The sequence below is a fragment of the Carassius auratus genome, chromosome 27, assembly GCF_003368295.1.
Source record: "Carassius auratus strain Wakin chromosome 27, ASM336829v1, whole genome shotgun sequence".
Lineage (NCBI taxonomy): Eukaryota > Metazoa > Chordata > Actinopteri > Cypriniformes > Cyprinidae > Carassius > Carassius auratus.
In genome coordinates this window covers 19,621,368-19,639,240 of record NC_039269.1, presented here as the reverse complement: position 1 = coordinate 19,639,240, position 17,873 = coordinate 19,621,368, and the positions used below count along the sequence as shown (strand labels likewise).

Here is a 17,873-nt window from a genome sequence, read left to right as displayed (position 1 = left end):
TCAAACAACAAATTACATCTGCCGCATGCACACAGCATGCTTATTTTTCCAATCAGCCAAGTTTGCAACATTGCTTTACCGTATTTCTGATTTTCCATTTCAGATCTAATATTCGACCTGAGAATGCCACATTTAACTCTCACAACTTCAGGATGCACACTTTCGAGAGGGCCACCAGCTGCAGCTCTTGTCATATGCTTCTCAGGTGAGCTGACTTTGCATTTTGTGTGCTGAAATAAGTTAAAGGGGTCATGAACTAAGAAACCAAAATTCCATTGATCTTTTGACAGATCAGAAGTAATTTTACAATATAAAAACATCATACAAGTTTTAGAACTCAAAACTTTGTTTTTAGTCTAAAAACAGCTTATATTGAAGGCGATCAGCCAAAACGACAGCTTTTGGAATATTCTACTCTATGTTGCTACTCTGTGATGCTAGAGGACACAGTGTCTCGTTCCCTACTAAGGAAACCAGGGTTACATATGTAACTTGAGACGTTCCCTTCTGAGGGAACATCGAACTGCATCCTCTAGTGGTCGCTATGGGGAATGGTATACCCCTGCTGCCATGCTGACGAGCGTGCATGCCAAACACCAAGACAAGCACTAAGTACCAACTCTACCAAGGTTTTGGGATTAGCCTCTATGACGCATTGACGGCTGTCAATGACACAATCTCCTTTGGCCAAAGGCCTGAGCTGTGTACCCAAAGAACTTACCTGTTAAGGGCCGGGCTTGAGGAAGCCTGAACCTAGGGCAGAGCTCGTAGACTTGGTATCAGAAACAAAGAGATTAATTTTAAGGGATATGGCCAAGCGTCTAGGGGCCATATAACTAGATCCTGGCCTATCACCCAGGGGTTACCACCAGCTCTCTCAAGAGCTTGCTCAAAGGAACTGACACAAAAGATCCTTGGTAGCAAATACCCTGCTTAAGAAAGGTATCACCAAGGATACATCAGTAGAGTGGATCCCAAGCTGAGAGCCGGGGCCTTAGCCAACTCAGAAAAAGTGTTCAAAGCTGGTAGCACGTAACCCTTACCATAAACAATTTTAGAAAGTGCACAAGATGCCTGGCGTGCACACTTGCAACAATGTGGATTTTAGAAAGTGCACAGAAGCTCAGTGTGTGCACTTAACTTGGATTTTAGAATCACTGTTGCCAAGGGGTTACCAAGGCCTAACAATGACTGTGACATGCTTAAGGTAGAAGTTACTTAGTGCAGCGGAATGCCTGCGTACTCAGAGTGCATGTGGACTGGAAATGGTGAGCTCACGGATATACCCTCCAATTGAGGGGAGTATCACCAACTAAACCATAGTAATCACTGGATAGGCTCCATAGAATTATACCCATACATTAAAGGGGTGAAGCACCCAACTCTCAGAATGAGGGGGGACACAGATGCTTGATTTGGAAACAGTGTACTCATAGATAACTCTCTAGTGTGAGGGGAGCACTACAAGCTCAACCACTGGAGCAGCCTGTCAGGGAGGCAGAAAAGGGCCTAACAAGCTGATATTGCTGTCTCACAGAGCTCTAGGGAGGTTGAAGGGGAAAATTCTTATGTTCAGGAGGGAGCGGTGTGCTCATAGGTGACCCTCTAAAGCAGGGGTTCTCAAAGTCTACATTCAAAGGTCCAAATCTGAATTTTCATCAGTGTCAAAGGTCCGTAACAATTGGTTATTAACCAATTGCAACCAAAACATGTTTTTAATAAACATGCATAACAAATCAACACAAATTTGTGAAATTTTTTTTTTGCATTCAATATACATTAATAACAAGTGCAAAAGTGGCAAAAAAAGTATTTTAAGTGTCAGCAATAGAGGTCGACCAAAATGGGTATTTCTCTGGTCGATGCCAATATTTAGAAACTCAGGGCAGATAATATATGATGCTGATTTTTGGCATCATTTGGCAATATGTTTGGCCAATTTTTTCCCTTCATCTCATAAGTAAGTTTGAGTAAATGTTTATTGCAGAGTACAAGATATAATAGTAATAGTAGTTGTACTAATAGCCTAATTCATGGTAATACATGGCTTAAAACTTTTTAGGGTTACTCCAACCCAAACTTAAAAAGGTTGTCATTAATCACTTACCCCCATGTCATTCCAAACTCGTTAAAGCTCAGTTCATCTTAGGAACACAATTTAAGATATTTTGGATGAAAACCTGGAGGCTTGAGACTGTCCCATAGACTGGCAAGTAAATAACAGTGTCAAGCACCATAAAAGGTATGAAAAGATGGCATCAGATAAATCCATGTGCCATCAGACGTGCAATCTGGGTTATATGAAGCGATTGGCACACTTTTTGTAAGCAAAGAAAACAAAAATAATGACTTTATTCAATAATTCCTTTGTCAACGGTCGCCTCTGTGTCACTCCATATCACTGTGCTGCGTGCGCTCTTCTGTGGGGACCGTTGACAAAGGAATTTTTAAATAAAGTCATTATTTTTTGACTGCAGCTAGTAAATTAGGCATGGTCACTTTAAGAGACAATATATCAAATATTATGATACACATCTGATTTCTTACTCACCTGTTTACGTTGACTTGAGACATAACCGACTGTTTTTCGAGGATACTCGCCAAGACGGGTATGCCAACATAATTTTGTATGTATTTATTGGTTCAAGAGCAAGAAGAGGCAAAACTCAATTTGGTGTTCACGTGCTGTGAGATGCGCACAGAACACAGCATGTGGGTGCTGAATTATCGCCACCACTTTTCACTCAACTAGCAATGACCCTGGCTACATACATTGTTTAATTAAAGTAATCAAATGTACAAAAACAGTGCGTATTCTTCATTGTGCAAATTAAATTTATTTCTTCTTATTAAAGTTACAAAAGTGACTTTGCTGTCACTTTTAGAGCTGCCCGGATTTAATATAGCCTACTGTTACACGTTTTCTTTTTCATCTCTTTGCTTCCACTTAAGACATAAATTACTGTGTTTACAAGGATACTTGTAAGGACTGGCATTTTGACACATATAAGCGTGTGTATTAAACAGTTCTTGGCCTATAAAGCAGTTAATAATGTTCAACTCCCCCACGCTTAATGAGAACTGTATTAACGTGCGTGCATGCCTCTCTGATTTGTTCTCATATGTTTTTAAACCGCAATGCTTTAAAATCACATGCAAATGTTTTTGTGACCACATAGCACAGCAACGTCATGTAAGCGTGTAACTGCAATAGAGACGATAGTCTAAAATTTCTACCAGTTAATGGTGTCTACCATTATCGTCCACCCTTAAAACTCCATGTATGTGCATTGATCAGTGTTTATATGTTAATAAAATCCTTAATTTAATCTGTTCATCATACAGTGTGGTCATGTCTTTTCAGAAGACTTGGGTTAAATGTGAGTCATTACTTTTGTTGACATTAACTTTCCATGGAGGGGGGCGGGGAAATCTTCTAGGTTTTATTGGTTTTTTGTTTCGAAAGTTTAACAAAAGTTTTATGAAGTTGGAAAAACATGATGATGAGTAACCTGTAAAGATGTCTGAATTGTCATTTTTGTGTGAACTATGCCTTTTAAGCTAAATTACATAAACTGAAAGCCAGAAAACTTTGTATTTCACAAGGTCTGTAATAGCCATTTATGTTATATTTATGCTTTATATAACTGAATGAAGCCAGCGCTGACCCCATGGTCCTTCTGCTCTTCAGGGGAATTTTTAATCAAGGCTACCTTTGTCCTAAATGCGGAAACGGGGCTCATAAGGGTTGTCTTGGAAAACTAGGAGCCTGTGGAAGGGCAGGTAATGGTCAGTAAAGAGCCTCTGCATTAACCAAGTTGGCATTTCATTGCTCAATGATTTATATGTATTCCTGGAATTTATACCCAGATAATTTCAGATTCTCTTTCATGTCAGAGATTCATGAGTTTTGAGACATACCATAAATATTTCAGTGAGTGTTGTAATGTAACTGTCATACCACAGTTTGAAGGTAACAGAGCTTGAATATACCTTACCTATATGAATAAAAGCTATATATATATATATATATATATATATATATATATATATATATATATATATATAGGGTACAATGGGGCTAAAGGTGACCTGGAGTAAAAGGTGCCTTTGATATTATTTTCATCTAAACCACTAGATGGCACAAAAAGTGATGTAGCATTTTCTAAAACATCAGATTTACAAGATGAACTTGCATATTTGTCTGATCCTTGACGCGATGGTGCACAACACTGCAAACTTTATTTTGTGCTTACTTGATCTAATATTTTATGTTTTTAACATGTTGTAGGTTTAAGTAGCATATTAGAATCGCTAAATGTCTTCTTAACAATTTTCAGTTTTGCTTAAGATAAAAAACGAAAGAATATGTAAAAGTAAGGTATTTGGGGTTGGGGCTAAAGGCAAAGTAATTAACATGATAATTAAAAGATAGCTGACTTTTTCATTTGTTGATATGATATGGTTCGATTCAGATGGTAGATATCATATATTATGTTGGGTGTCCATATTAGAGATAATTACCATATTTAGAATGAAACCATAAAAAAAAAAAAAAAACATGATATTAAAGGGTTGGTTCACCCAAAAATATTACTTTCAGATGAATCCAGTCAGAGTTATATTAAAAATTGTCTTTTATCTTTCAAGCTGTTTAATGCCACTCAGTGGGTGTTGCATGCATCAGTCCAAAAGAAGTTCAATTAAAAGTTCCCATCCATAAAAGAAGTGTCTCACACAGCTCCGGGGGGTGAACAAAGGCCTCCTGTAGCGAATCAATGCTTGCACAAACAGTTGTTAATGGAAGCAGCTCTGGGCGAATGACGTATGAGGTCAAAATTGTGCATGCGCCAGTGAGTTAAGTCTCATTAACAGGATCAAAGAAATCTACATTGAAGTGATTATTGCAAGCTACATTAAAGTGATTACTACGTTTTGAATATGGGTATTTTTCTTACAAAAATGCATCGATCTGCTACAGGAGGACTGCAACACCCGCTGAGTGGCATTAAACAGCTTTAAAGATCAAAGACAATTTTAATATAACTCCGACTGGATTCGTATGAAAGAATTCGTATGAATAATTTTGGGGTGAACTAACCCTTTAATCATATCATATAATAAAATATAATTTGTTATTACTATTGTAAATATATATTATGGGATCTTTACTTATTAAAATGATTTTGTTTCTGTATTTTAAAATATATATTTTTTTCTATTAACATATTTCAGTGACAGTATATTTATTGAACAAAAATTTATTATTTTAGCTATTTTTCAAAATAAGCAGAAAATAGTACAAACCTTGCTAAAGTGATTTTTTTTAACAAGTATTAACTTAGACATTATTTAAAAAACAAACAAACAAACAAACAAATAAAAATATTATTTTAGCTGAGGTATTTGTATCGATACTGTGCCTTTTGCCCCGTGTGCGGGTACATTCATGAACAACTTGAATTGTTTATTTTGACAAAATCTGTTGCTCCATTAATGTTCAATACAAACATATATATTTTCAGCATTTATACAATTTAGGTACAGTGAATATACATTTTTTTCTAAAGGTGTGCCTTTAGCCCTGTTGCACCCAACACACACAAATCAGTGTGAATGTCTCCGTAGTATGGCTCTCTAGATATAAAGCAAATAATTCTACTATATTTACTTGCTGAAGAGGTCATTAATAGTCTAAACTTTAGATCTAGATTTGTTTAAACTTTAGCCACTGATTTGTAATTTGAGCTTGTACAGCCTTTTTGATCCTTTACAATTTTTCTTTTCCTCTTTCATCATTTTTTTAGGTGCTGCTGTTCAAAAACCACAGGTGAAACCACTGACAAATTCATCTAAATCTAAATAGTTTGTCCATTTAATACACTTCAAAGATGTTATTTCCAGACTGCAATATAAAATGATCATCCTTTATGGATATTTGGAAGAAAGAGGAAAATGATTGTATAATGCTGCCTGAAGTATGTTTTATTTTCATTTAAATGTATGATCATTCTACTGACAGAATGCAGGCTTAAACAGAATCGATGTTAGATTGTTTCTTTGTGCTAGTGTGTAAATTTACCTTGACAATATTTTTACCAGTGTTGCAAAAAGCAGAAAACTATAGCAGTGTGTGTTCATATTGCAGGGAATCTGTTAATGATATTCTCTCCCTTCTCTTATTTCACAGAGAAAGACAACACCTAGGAAACAAGAAGACCAAGGCAAGTGTCTTTTTCTCCAGCATGCTCCTGTATATAGACTGTGATGTTGTCAAGACTGGTCTAAGACTCTCTTATGTATTATTTGTTTAATGTGATACACACAGTCTTTTGTTCCACATCATCAGCCTTATTGTTGTTCATATGAGGAGGTTAAATCAGGTGCTAATTGCTGGGAGCTCAGTGAGTAATACTTTGAATTCAGATCCATGTGGCCTTCCCAATACACTGTGTATCATCAGAATGATGATGAGGATGATGGTTATCTCCATTATCATGCAGTAATACTTGGATAGTTGAAATACTTCTGGGAATGTTTGTAGAGTGTGTAACTAACTCCATCCGAAACTATAAACAGCAATTTTAATTCCTCGCTTTTATGATCTCATATTAATTCATCATTTGTACTTTTTTCAAATTCATTTGTCACACCGCAGGACTGTTTAAAAGAAACAAGCAAAGGCTAAATAGTTATAAAAATGGCAAGAAACTTAAAAGAAAGTGCATTCATCTAAACTGTAAAGTATAGTGTTGGAAAAAAAAAGCCCAATGATTGATTGTTTGCCAATACACACTATTGGCAGTGTACCACAGCTCCTTTCTGCACGTGTTTAAATCATTTTTTTTTATAACAAATTGTTTTCAGTCCAATACGAGTGATAACCAATTTTAAAATGCAATTTAATTAAAATAAATTGTCATTGTTTTGTGTGAGCTATGAAATCAACATACAACCAATATGTTGAAATTATTTTGTTGAAATTATTTACCATATTTTCCGGACTATAAGAGGGCTTTTACACTGGGCCCGTTTGCTGCGGTCCGAGCCCGAGCGCGACTGTTTCCGGCGCCACCCGCAGCGTTGGTCTGCTTTCACACTCAATAGTTGTATCAAACCCACGTGCGTTTGCAGTCACCTTACATCATCGCAAACGCACATGGAAAATGCACGGAGAACACAACGCGAATGAGCATAGTTGTATTTTATTTTTATTTTGGTGCTATTATGCACAGCATAATTTATTTTAATTATTTAATTTTAATAAATTTAATTTTGACTTTTAGGAGTGTGTGGAATCAACCTATGTTCTTTTGTGTGTTGAGGGAACAATGATATCGACAGTGTTACGCATGCGTGGGATACTTTACTTCCTGGACAAGTGCGCACCCGAGTCTGTGTTGCTTGCACATTCACGCGAACTCGGGAGCAACCGAACTCAGACCACCTTCTCCAGGTAGTCTCGGGTTCAGTAGCCCAGTGCGCACCAGGGTCCGATGACAGCATTCATATAAGCGATTTTTCCTGCGAACCAAGAGTAATGAACCAAGAGAAAACATTACCGTCTACAACCATGAGAGGGCGCTCTATGCTGCTCACTGCTCCTGTAGTCTACACTGAAAACATAGAGCTCCCTCTCGCGGCTGTAGACGGTAATGTTTTCTCTTGGTTCTTGGTTCTAAATAAATGCGATTTACAGTCCAGTGCGACTTGTATATGTTTTTTTTACTCTTCATGATGTGTTTTTGGACTGATGCGACTTATACTTAGGTGCGACTTATAATCCGAAAAAAAAAAAAAATTCTATTGAATTGCATTACGGGATATTCTGTTTATCACCAGCCATAACGATTCTCAGAACCATGTCACAATCATATGTACAACCAAAACCAAAATGAGCAATCAGCTCGAAAAATATTACGTTTCTGGTAAGAAAACGATTAAAGTAGTTTGAAAGTAAAGTTAGATGGCAACAGTGTAGCGACCTTGTTATGCGTTCGGTCATTCTCAGAAGAATTACTTGTAAACAGTCAGGAGAGTGTCTCATTTTCCTCCAAAAACACTACCACATCATTTTATTTTCAGAATGGTGAAACTTCGTGCTCCGCTTAAACAAGTGCTGATTTTCAAAATTGCTGCTGTTTGGTTTTGCTCTTCTGGGACTAAAAACAATCCTGAGTGCTGAAGAGACTTTCACATGCCGTTGAGATTGGCAGGGGTGTCTTTATGTTGACGGGAAGTAGAAGTGGTCAAAACAATATATTATAGATACTGAACAAAATTACCTCGCCTTTTTTATTACTGTATAATTTGAATGATAAATTTCTGATTTAACAGAGAGTTTTGACCACCAGTGTGATAGTTTTAAATAAGCTTATGTGGAGTGTGCTGACAACTGAAGAGATAGAGGCTCAGAGTTGAAGTAATTTTATTATCTTCATTACTTACACAGTTCACTGTACAGTAGTGTTTTGAAGAAAAATAAAAAACCCCCAGCTCTGGCACATTTGGCTGTGTTAGTTGGACCATTCGTTGTACTTCTCAGTTACTGCAGTGGATTAAGTGCTTGTATTGAGAAAGTCTGATTTGTTAATGTATTCTTTCTTCCGGATGTCTAATCTTCACAACAGTTTCAGCAGGTTAAACATTTCCTTGATTCAGGTAGTTGTTAAACTGAGGAAGTCAAGTTATAAGTTATCTAAAAAACACAACTCTTCTTCCTCTTCAATATCATCCTCAGTTTCCTCTGGTGGATAAGTGGTTTCAGGATTACTATCTGGAACACTTTTCTCTTCCATAGATCTGCTTAGAGAAAACTGTAATTGCATGTTATGATTTAATAATTTTGTCACAAATTTGACACTCCTGGTGAACACCACATAAAACACCTAAGATGTCAAATATGTGTGATTCTTTAAGTTAGCTGAAGGCAAGGGCTGCTGAGTCAATTGAATGGTCTGTAGTGGCAGGAAAATTCCTCCTCGGTGCTGTACCATATTATTGCTCACGATTCAGAAGACCTCATATAGCCTAGCTTAAATATAAAATTATCATTTTAAATTCTAATAATAATGTACAATATTGCAGTTTTTACTGTTTCAAATAAATGCAGCCTTGGAAAGCATAAGAGACTTCGGCTACACATATATACACATACATGCATACATTTGCCACTAAAATATATGTCACTACCACATGCCTTGACTGTCACAAAACCAATTCCTGGTTGTAAAATTCACTGTAACTGTAATATTTAAATTAACTATAATAATTATGTCAGAAAGGCTTAATGATCACATAGTATTTAGCTTTTATACTGTACAGTTTATTAAAACAAAGGCAAGAAGCTTAGTTTAGTAACAGAGGATGCAGTTTAGTCTACAGGAACAGATCTCCATAAACTTCTCCAATACATGTAAAACAACAGTTTTTACTGTCTACTTTAAGACCCAAGCACCTGGCAGTATTAAAAACAGCAAGTTTATAGACTGGATACTAAGGAGCTGTTTAATGCTAGGAGAAACCCCCAGCCTCAGTCCAGAGGCTTCAGGGGAAGTTTATGTTGTTCCCCAGCCTTATTAACTGCCATACACCGAGGCTCTAGAGTAAGAAACAGCCTCAGATGATCTCCTTCTCGGTCATTGGTTAGTGTCACTGCCTCTGATTTAGTAGATGGGGTTGCGGAAACAACAATTGCTGCTGTGCGTCACTTTATTTGCCCTTTGTGAAAGAGAAAAGTGGACATTCGTTTTGGGTTGGAAGGGCCACCCACTGAGCTCCAGCTCAATGTTGGTGTGGAGCAAAAACAACAGTTGTGTAGTTCATTTTATAAACTGATGTATCATAAGCTTAAGCTTTCTGGCTTTATATATATATATATGTATATATATATATAGTACTTTATTTTGCCTACCCGGTAATTGCTCTCTGTTCTATCAGCTTCATAAGACACATCACCTGTAAACTTTTACGTAGTTTTTTTTATTGTACTGTATTCAATGTAAACTTGTTCTTAAGCCATTTGACACTTGTAATCTGATGAATTCAATTAGACAATGAGTTGGACTTGATTGTTTCCATTGTTTATTATTTGCTGTGAAGATTGAAGACTGAAAATTGGCTTTTAAGGACCAAAAATGGAGTCAATTGTTTGAGAAATGAGAGGGTTGGTGATGTCAGCTAAAATTTTAAGAAAAATCTTTTTTGTTTGTTTTTTTGTAATTATGTACACAAATGCAACATGCAAAATAAGACCAGGAAGATGTTTTAGGAACAGTGCCAATATTGCTTTTATGTCACATTTTATTTCTACAGGTTTACCAAAAATGATGGTAATCAGAGACTATTTTGGGGTTCCCAGTCCTCCGGGTGGACCGCCGCTGAATGCTCAGATTGGTGATGTCATAGAGGTCATCTGTGCCGATCCTCACAGCTCCTGGTGGGAGGTCAGATAAAGTATTGAGTATTTAAACACCAAATAGTAGAATTGTGTTCTGTGGTGTCACGGGACCCTGAAGCTTGATCAAAACATATATCAAAGCAAACAGGGCACATATAACCTTTTCTACAAATATGTCTTATGACATTTCAACCAAATGATAAATGCAGTAGCCAGTATTTCCATAGCCAATGGACTTTCGACCCATTTACGGTTAATTATGAATTTTGATTTAATTAAATTTAATTTTTATATTTTTATTTTGAAAATGAATACAGTTATTCTGCAAGGATTCATTAAATTGATAAAAAAATATGCAGTGGTGGCCAAAGTTAATAGAACATTAGATTTTTCTCCAGCTAAAAAATGGTTTTCTAAGTTACAATAGTTATTTCTATATTTTGCTGTATTGTGTCAGTAGGAAATATCTTGTAATGTCTTGTAATGTATTTTTTATATTTCCATTTTTTTGCTGATTTTCTACTGTAAATACAAACACATCTGTATTTAGTACTTTAGTACAATATACGAAAATGTAAACTATAAATAATATCTGAAAACGTGAATTTTTTTCACATTGCTTTTTAATATGAACTGATACCTAAAAGAGCCATCAGATGTAGTAACTACAGAGTCTTTACAGAATGAGTTCAGAGTCTTTGTTCAGGCATGTTTCGGCATTGCTGTTTTGTCTCTAGCTTATTGTCACAGACTGTTCCTGTGTTATTTATTTCTGGCTCGTGCCAGGCTGCTGTGGTTCTTTTTCTGTATGGTTTATGGTGGCACTAAAACCTCATCTTCCTCCTGGTGTTGCTCCAATCTGGCCGACGTGTCTCGAACAGCTCGGCAGGGAATAGACACTTAGCGAGATTTCCCATGCTTTATGCTGGGCCATTTCTGCCTGATTGCACACACCGAAGCAGAAAAAAATCCTACAGCTCAAAAATGGATGCCAAGAGATTCACAGAGCCAACAGACTGAGACAGGCAGCGGCTAGACGTGCGTGTCAGCCGTGGTTCTCCGTGCACCAGGCAGGTCAAAGAGGGGAGCGAGAAGCGCTGCTGTTGAATGATAATGCACATCACTGGTTTATTTTATCTTGTGTGAAACGACACTTAACTCTTAATAAGGCTACTAAATCTTCAGGATCCCATGACACCAAAGAATGGAATTACAGCGCACTAAGCATCCATCTCCCATGTTACTGGAAGACAATTATCTCTGTCCCATTGCCAGAGCAGTGCAATCGATCACTGTAATTTAATTTGATCCTTTAGGCTGCCAACTGTTTACTCTAATAGGGTAATAAGTTTAATCTTTATCATACGCTTATCTGTGGCGTAACAAATATAAAGGGCTTTCAAAAGCTACGGCGAAACATTATTAAACCAAATAAATCATGAATAGAGTTCCAGTTTGGGGCTCCAATCTAATTTGGGGTAGAGGTGCATTTTTCTGAAATTCATTTCATACTTGTTAAAGATGATTTTAAAGGGGGACAGGAAAGAAAAATATATATTTAGCAGTATAGCTGTTTGAGAAGAGGCTCATTACACCCTCAGTCAAACCTTCAGCCAAACTCACAATCAATCATAGGCTGCAAAATTTTGGCATCTGGTTCCACCGCATTCACAGCACATTATAACCTCCCAGCTGTTGTTTCGTACCGAGTCGGGGGGAATTGTCAGTTTTTATCCAAAAATATACAGATAATTGTGGCTGAAGCCATGCAAGAAATGAGACTATTTTAAAACTGGCATTGGGCCTGCGATTGCTCAATACAATCTATTGCACGAGGTCTAATGTAATTCATAAATCCAAATAAACTTATAGCAGCAATATCAAACAATGGCTTATCGGTGAATGTAGTAATTCACAAGGTTCTGCTGTGAAGGCTGTATGATTATTCAGCATTAGTTGATGCTTTCATTCTGATGCGTAACGGAGTTTAACCGTGGGTAGGGGCTGAACAGTAATTAACTGTGGCTCTAAATGAGATTCACTGCTTGTTGTGAGCTAATTGTCTTAGATTTATTAAAGCAAAGGGGAGGGGGAGCAACGCCGCAAGGCAAATATAATGCAATTAACAACCACACGTCTTGGCAGGGCAAAATCCTGACAACGCAAGAGACCGGCTTCTTTCCAAGTGATGCAGTCAAACCCTGCCCATGTGTATGTATATTTGTATGACTTGCATAATCATTTTAATGCTGTTTATTTCTGTTTGTGTGAACTATGTTCAGTACATCAGCGGCCAAAAGTTTTGAATAATTATGATTATTAAATGTGTTTGAAAGAAGTCTCTTATGCTCACCAAGGCTGCATTTATTGGTTCAAAAATACAGTAAAACGTTTTTATTTTTTTTAATAAGTATTAGTATAATTAAAAATAATGGTTTCTATTTGAACATATTTTAACAATGTAAAATATTCCTTTGTTGGCAAAGCTGAATTTTCAGCAGCCATTATTCCAGTCCATAGTGATATTCTTTCCATAGTGAGTTCTTCAGAAATATGCTGATTTGGTTCTCAATTAATTTTTTTATAATGGTTTGTATTATTAATGTTGAAAATTTGTATATATAATGAAAAACTAAAATGGGTATAACTTGTAGTGTATATAATTATGACAGTGATTATAATGTTTCTCATCCTCAGGTACCGAGGTCAGTCGACTATTCAGCTCAACCCTGGTATGTCTCAACAGTAAATGTTTAATAACATTTATTCCAATGTCCACATGAAACAAAATAACCTGTATGACTGCATATGCTGGGTGATGAAGTTTTGGTTTTAACCACGTGCATGTTGGCTTGTATGATCAGGTTCGCCGGGCCCATGGAGAGGCACCACGCAGAGTCTGAGCTCATGGAGAGAGAGAACAGCACCTTCCTGGTGCGGAACAGGAGCCGGGAGAGCAGAGAGTATGCTATCAGCATCAAGTACGTGTAGATATTATTCCACTTCATATTTGAGCCAGCGTGTTTTTATTGCGCACAAAATTGGCATGACAGATTGTTGTGAGGTCCTTCCACAAATTCTTTTTGCATGCAAAGCTTAGATTTCTTCATGCATTTCCCTCCCTGCAGCCCAATGCATTATGCATCATAGGATTTGCATACAGCCACTAATGTGTAGCATATATTTGGTCAGTGAGTGATCACGCACATACTCACTGTGGGCTTTATTACCTCAGAACATTAAATAGTTGCGTGTCTCATGCTTAAACCAATCACAAGGTCTTTATCAAAATATTTTATCATCTGAATGTGTTGACCTGCGGTCAGGGACCAACAGAACTATTTCACATCCTTAGGCTATAGTTAACTCTCCACAACAAGCTCACACTTAAAGTTTAAAGGGGATTGTGGATTTTGGTTAAAGGTTATGGAAAAACCTACGACTGAACATTAGATCTTCTCATTGTCATGACATCATTAGATTAAGTATTTATAGGAATAGTTGGAAATTCATTCACTTCATTTTTTTATTTACTTGTCCCTTTAACGCTCACTTATTGCTCATTTTAGGATCTTGAAATGGTTTTAATTGCCCATTTAGTATGCAATTTAATGTGCACTTTAATGTGCTCCATAAATAAATGTATTTATTAAAACTACTTTGTTGAAGATGGAAATGATTGACTAAGTTTACATGGACACAATAATCTAATTGTTTGACCACAAAACTATAGTCATAAAGGGTCAATCTCTCGAGATTTTTACATCATCTGGAACATTTGGCCGGGATACAGCTATTTGAATATCTGGAATCTGAGGGTGCAAAAAATAAATAAATAAATAAATAATTGAGAAAATCACTTAGCTAAGAAGTCCTTAGCAATGAATATTACTAATTTTCAAAATATTTCCAAAATATCTTAATGGAACATGATATTTACTTAATATCCTAATTGATTTTTGACATAAAAGAAAATTTATAATTTTGACCCATACAATGTTTTTTTTTTTTTTGGCTATTGCTAAAAATATACCACAGCAACTTAAGACTGGTTTTGTCTTCCAGGGTCACAATTATTTACCTTATCCTGAATAAGACAACATTATGATTAAGATTATATGATTTGCTTTTAGAATACTCCTTTCATGTTCCCGTTTTACATGTTATGGTACATACAGTAGATTGATTAATTGCACACGTCATTATGTCATCATGCGATGCCATCTGACGTCCCCTCCAGAATTTCACGTATAAATATATAGTTCATCTTTGTTATTATGCCATATATAGTTTCATTTTTTATTTACTGAAAGCTTTGAGTGCATTTAAAGGGTTAGTTCACCCAATAATCAAAATTATGTCATTAAACCTGTAAAACCTCCGTTTATCTTCGGAACACAGTTTAAGATATTTTAGATTTAGTCAGAGAGCTCTCAGTCCCTCCATTGAAACTGTGTGTACGGTATACTGTCCATGTCCAGAAAGGTAAGAAAACCATCATCAAAGTAGTCCATGTGACATCAGAGGGTCAGTTAGAATTTGTTGAAGCATTAAAAATTACATTTTGGTCCAAAAATAGCAAAAACTACAACTTTATTCAGCATTGTCTTCTCTTCTGGTCTGTTGTGAGATTTCAAAACACAACAGTTAAAAGCTGCAGTAGGTAACTTTTGTAAAAATGTATTTTTTACATATTTGTTAAACCTGTCATTATGTCCTGACAGTAGAATATGAGACAGATAATCTATGAAAAAAATCAAGCTCCTCTGGCTCCTCCCAGTGGTCCTATTGCCATTTGCAGAAATACTCCGCTCCCGGTAAGAAACAACCAATCAGAGCTGCAGCCGTAACTTTTTTCTGTTCAAAATTTGCAAAATAGATATAAGCAAATACACCATGAATCCATTTTCCAAACCGTGTTTTTAGCCTGTCCTGAAACACTAGGGTACACCTATAATAAGTGTTTATATTCTGACTATTTTAGATTGCTTCAGGGGTACCGCGGCGGAGTAACCCAGTACCTTTGTGATTCTTCATAGACATAAACAGAGAGAAGTAGCTCCGGCTACGATGTTCTTCTGCACGATGCAAGCAGTTCTGTTTATTAACCGCTAGAGCGTTAAAAGTTACAGAATGCAGCTTTAAGTGATATCCGGTTTGCGAACGAATCATTAGATGTAACCGGATCTTCTTGAACCAGTTCACCAAATCGACCTGAATCGTTTAAAATGGTTTGTGTCTACAATAAGCATTAATCCGCAAATTACTTAAGCTGTTAACTTTTTTAATGTGGCTGAAACTCACTCTGAGTTAAAACAAACCAATTTCCCCGAGTAATTCATGTACTCAAACAGTACACTGACTGAACTGTGATTCTGTGCTAATGTTATGAGCCCAGGTAAACTGAAGGCTTGAATCAAGGACAATCATAGCAAATTAATTCATTAGGTCGAGCGCAAAAGAACCGGAGAACCATTTTCTTCAACCGGTTTATTGAATCGAACTGTGCGAAAGAACTACTGGTGATCCAAAAACCGATGCAACCGGTGCTTGATTTGAAAACAAGTCAATCTATTGTTCGTTATCTGGCTCGGCTCGGTGTTCATCTTCAGTTATCACTTCACAGCAGTTCAGTCAGTGTACTGTTTGAGTACATGAATTACTCCGGGATATTGGTTTGTTTTAACTCAGAGGGAGTGTTAGCCACATTAAAAAAGTTAATGGAGACGCGAACCGTTTTAAACGTTTCAGTTCGATTTGGTGAACTGGTTCAAGAAGATCCGGTAACATCGAATGATTTGTCCGCGAACCGGATATCACAAACAGCTGTTTTGAACTCTCTCACAACAGACACGGAAGAGAAGACAATGATGAATAAAGTCGTAGTTTTTGCTATTTTTGGACTAAAATGTATTTTCGATGCTTCAAAACATTCTAACTGACCCTCTGATGTCACATGGACTACTTTGATGTTGTTCTTACCTTTCTGGACATGGACATTGCACTATGGACATTACGTTGCAATATTTTATTTTTCTGCGATATATATTGCGATATGAAATCAAATTTTTTCTTACAAACAAAAATGGGGTGAGCACACTTACATTCTCATTTTAAATGATTTAAACATCGACACCATCGTGTCAATTGATTAATATGTGCAAGGGAGAAAGAGCAAGACAGCGCTAATGTTGTTGAAGACATTGAGCGTGCGGCCGGTGCTCGCTCTCTCTCGCGCGCGTGCGCGCTCTTTCTCTCAGGCCGGTGACAGGTGCAATATTTGAAAATGATAATTAATTAATTAATTTTTTAAATTACATTTATATCTGAATATATGTCAACCTATAGACTTTCAAACATCTAAGAGTCATGAATTAATATGTATCTGTGTACAAAATGACATATAAACATATTTTCCTATTCTATTTTGCCTGGAAACACTTCCAGCACGCTTGCGTGTCGCGTGAAAAATAGGCGTCGGTTCTATTTCTAGCATGCACTCATTTTCGAGCCGCGCATGAGACACGCGTCTCACGCAGGCAGTCTGCAAGCTCTAACCTGTTAACATGGGAGCCGAATAAAAAACGGACACGCCACGCAGCTGAGACACTTGCGCCTCGCATCTAATGTGCCTCTCTGGCCCATACAGTTAATGAATATGGATCAACTACGACAGCCTACATCGCACATCCTGCGATGTGACTATCGTGGATTCGTACATCGCGATATCGATGCTTAAACAACACATCGTGCAGCCCTAACGTACTCACAGCTTCAATGGAGGGACAGAAAGCTCTCGGACTAAATCTAAAATATCTTACCGTGTGTTCTGAAGATAAACGGAGGTCTCACGGGTTTGGAACGACATGAGGGTGAGTTATTAATGACATAATTTAGATTATTGGGTGAACTAACCATTTAATTGTTTGTCATGCTTTATGTTGAAACAGATGTGTTTTGTTTGCTTTCAAACGATTGACTACTGCCGTGCATGAATCCTGTCGCAAAATGTGGCTACATGAAGGTAATAATGTAATTAATGCTTAAAATCTGAATATTGTTGTCCATGTAAAGTACAAATTATAAATAAATTATATGTTTATACGTTAAATTCTGAAGGGGACGTTGGATGGCACTGCGTGGTGACATAATGACATGTGCCATGAAAGGAATATTCTAAAAGCAACAACTAAACACCTTAAACATAATATGAGTGAGTCACTGTGACATACAGCCAAGTATAGTGACCCATACTCAGAATTCGTGCTCTGCATTTAACCCATCCAAAGTGCACACACACAGCAGTGAACAAACACACCCGGAGCAGTGGGCAGCCATTTATGCTGCGGCGCCCAGGGAGCAGTTGGGGGTTCAGTGCCTTTCTCAAGGGCACCAATATCATGGTATTGCTGGCCCGAGACTCGAACCCACAACCCTAAGGTTAGGAGTCAAACTCTCTTAACCACTAGGCCAC

General features: G+C 37.0%; 1 protein-coding gene across 5 annotated transcripts in view; it reads left to right on the top strand.

The window, feature by feature from the left end:
* The window catches only part of LOC113045773 (guanine nucleotide exchange factor VAV3-like), a 64,095-nt gene that overhangs the window by 31,708 nt on the left and 14,514 nt on the right, over positions 1-17,873 (top strand). For 3 of the 5 annotated variants that reach the window (XM_026206411.1, XM_026206412.1, XM_026206409.1), the window contains exons 16-23: positions 104-205; positions 3,692-3,789; positions 5,808-5,830; positions 6,191-6,224; positions 10,315-10,445; positions 12,545-12,610; positions 13,097-13,131; positions 13,264-13,380. In XM_026206411.1, the coding sequence (XP_026062196.1) occupies positions 104-205; positions 3,692-3,789; positions 5,808-5,830; positions 6,191-6,224; positions 10,315-10,445; positions 12,545-12,610; positions 13,097-13,131; positions 13,264-13,380 (606 nt within the window). The remainder of the gene's footprint in view (positions 1-103; positions 206-3,691; positions 3,790-5,807; positions 5,831-6,190; positions 6,225-10,314; positions 10,446-12,544; positions 12,611-13,096; positions 13,132-13,263; positions 13,381-17,873) is intronic. The other 2 variants (XM_026206413.1, XM_026206410.1) reach the window with 1 other exon arrangement.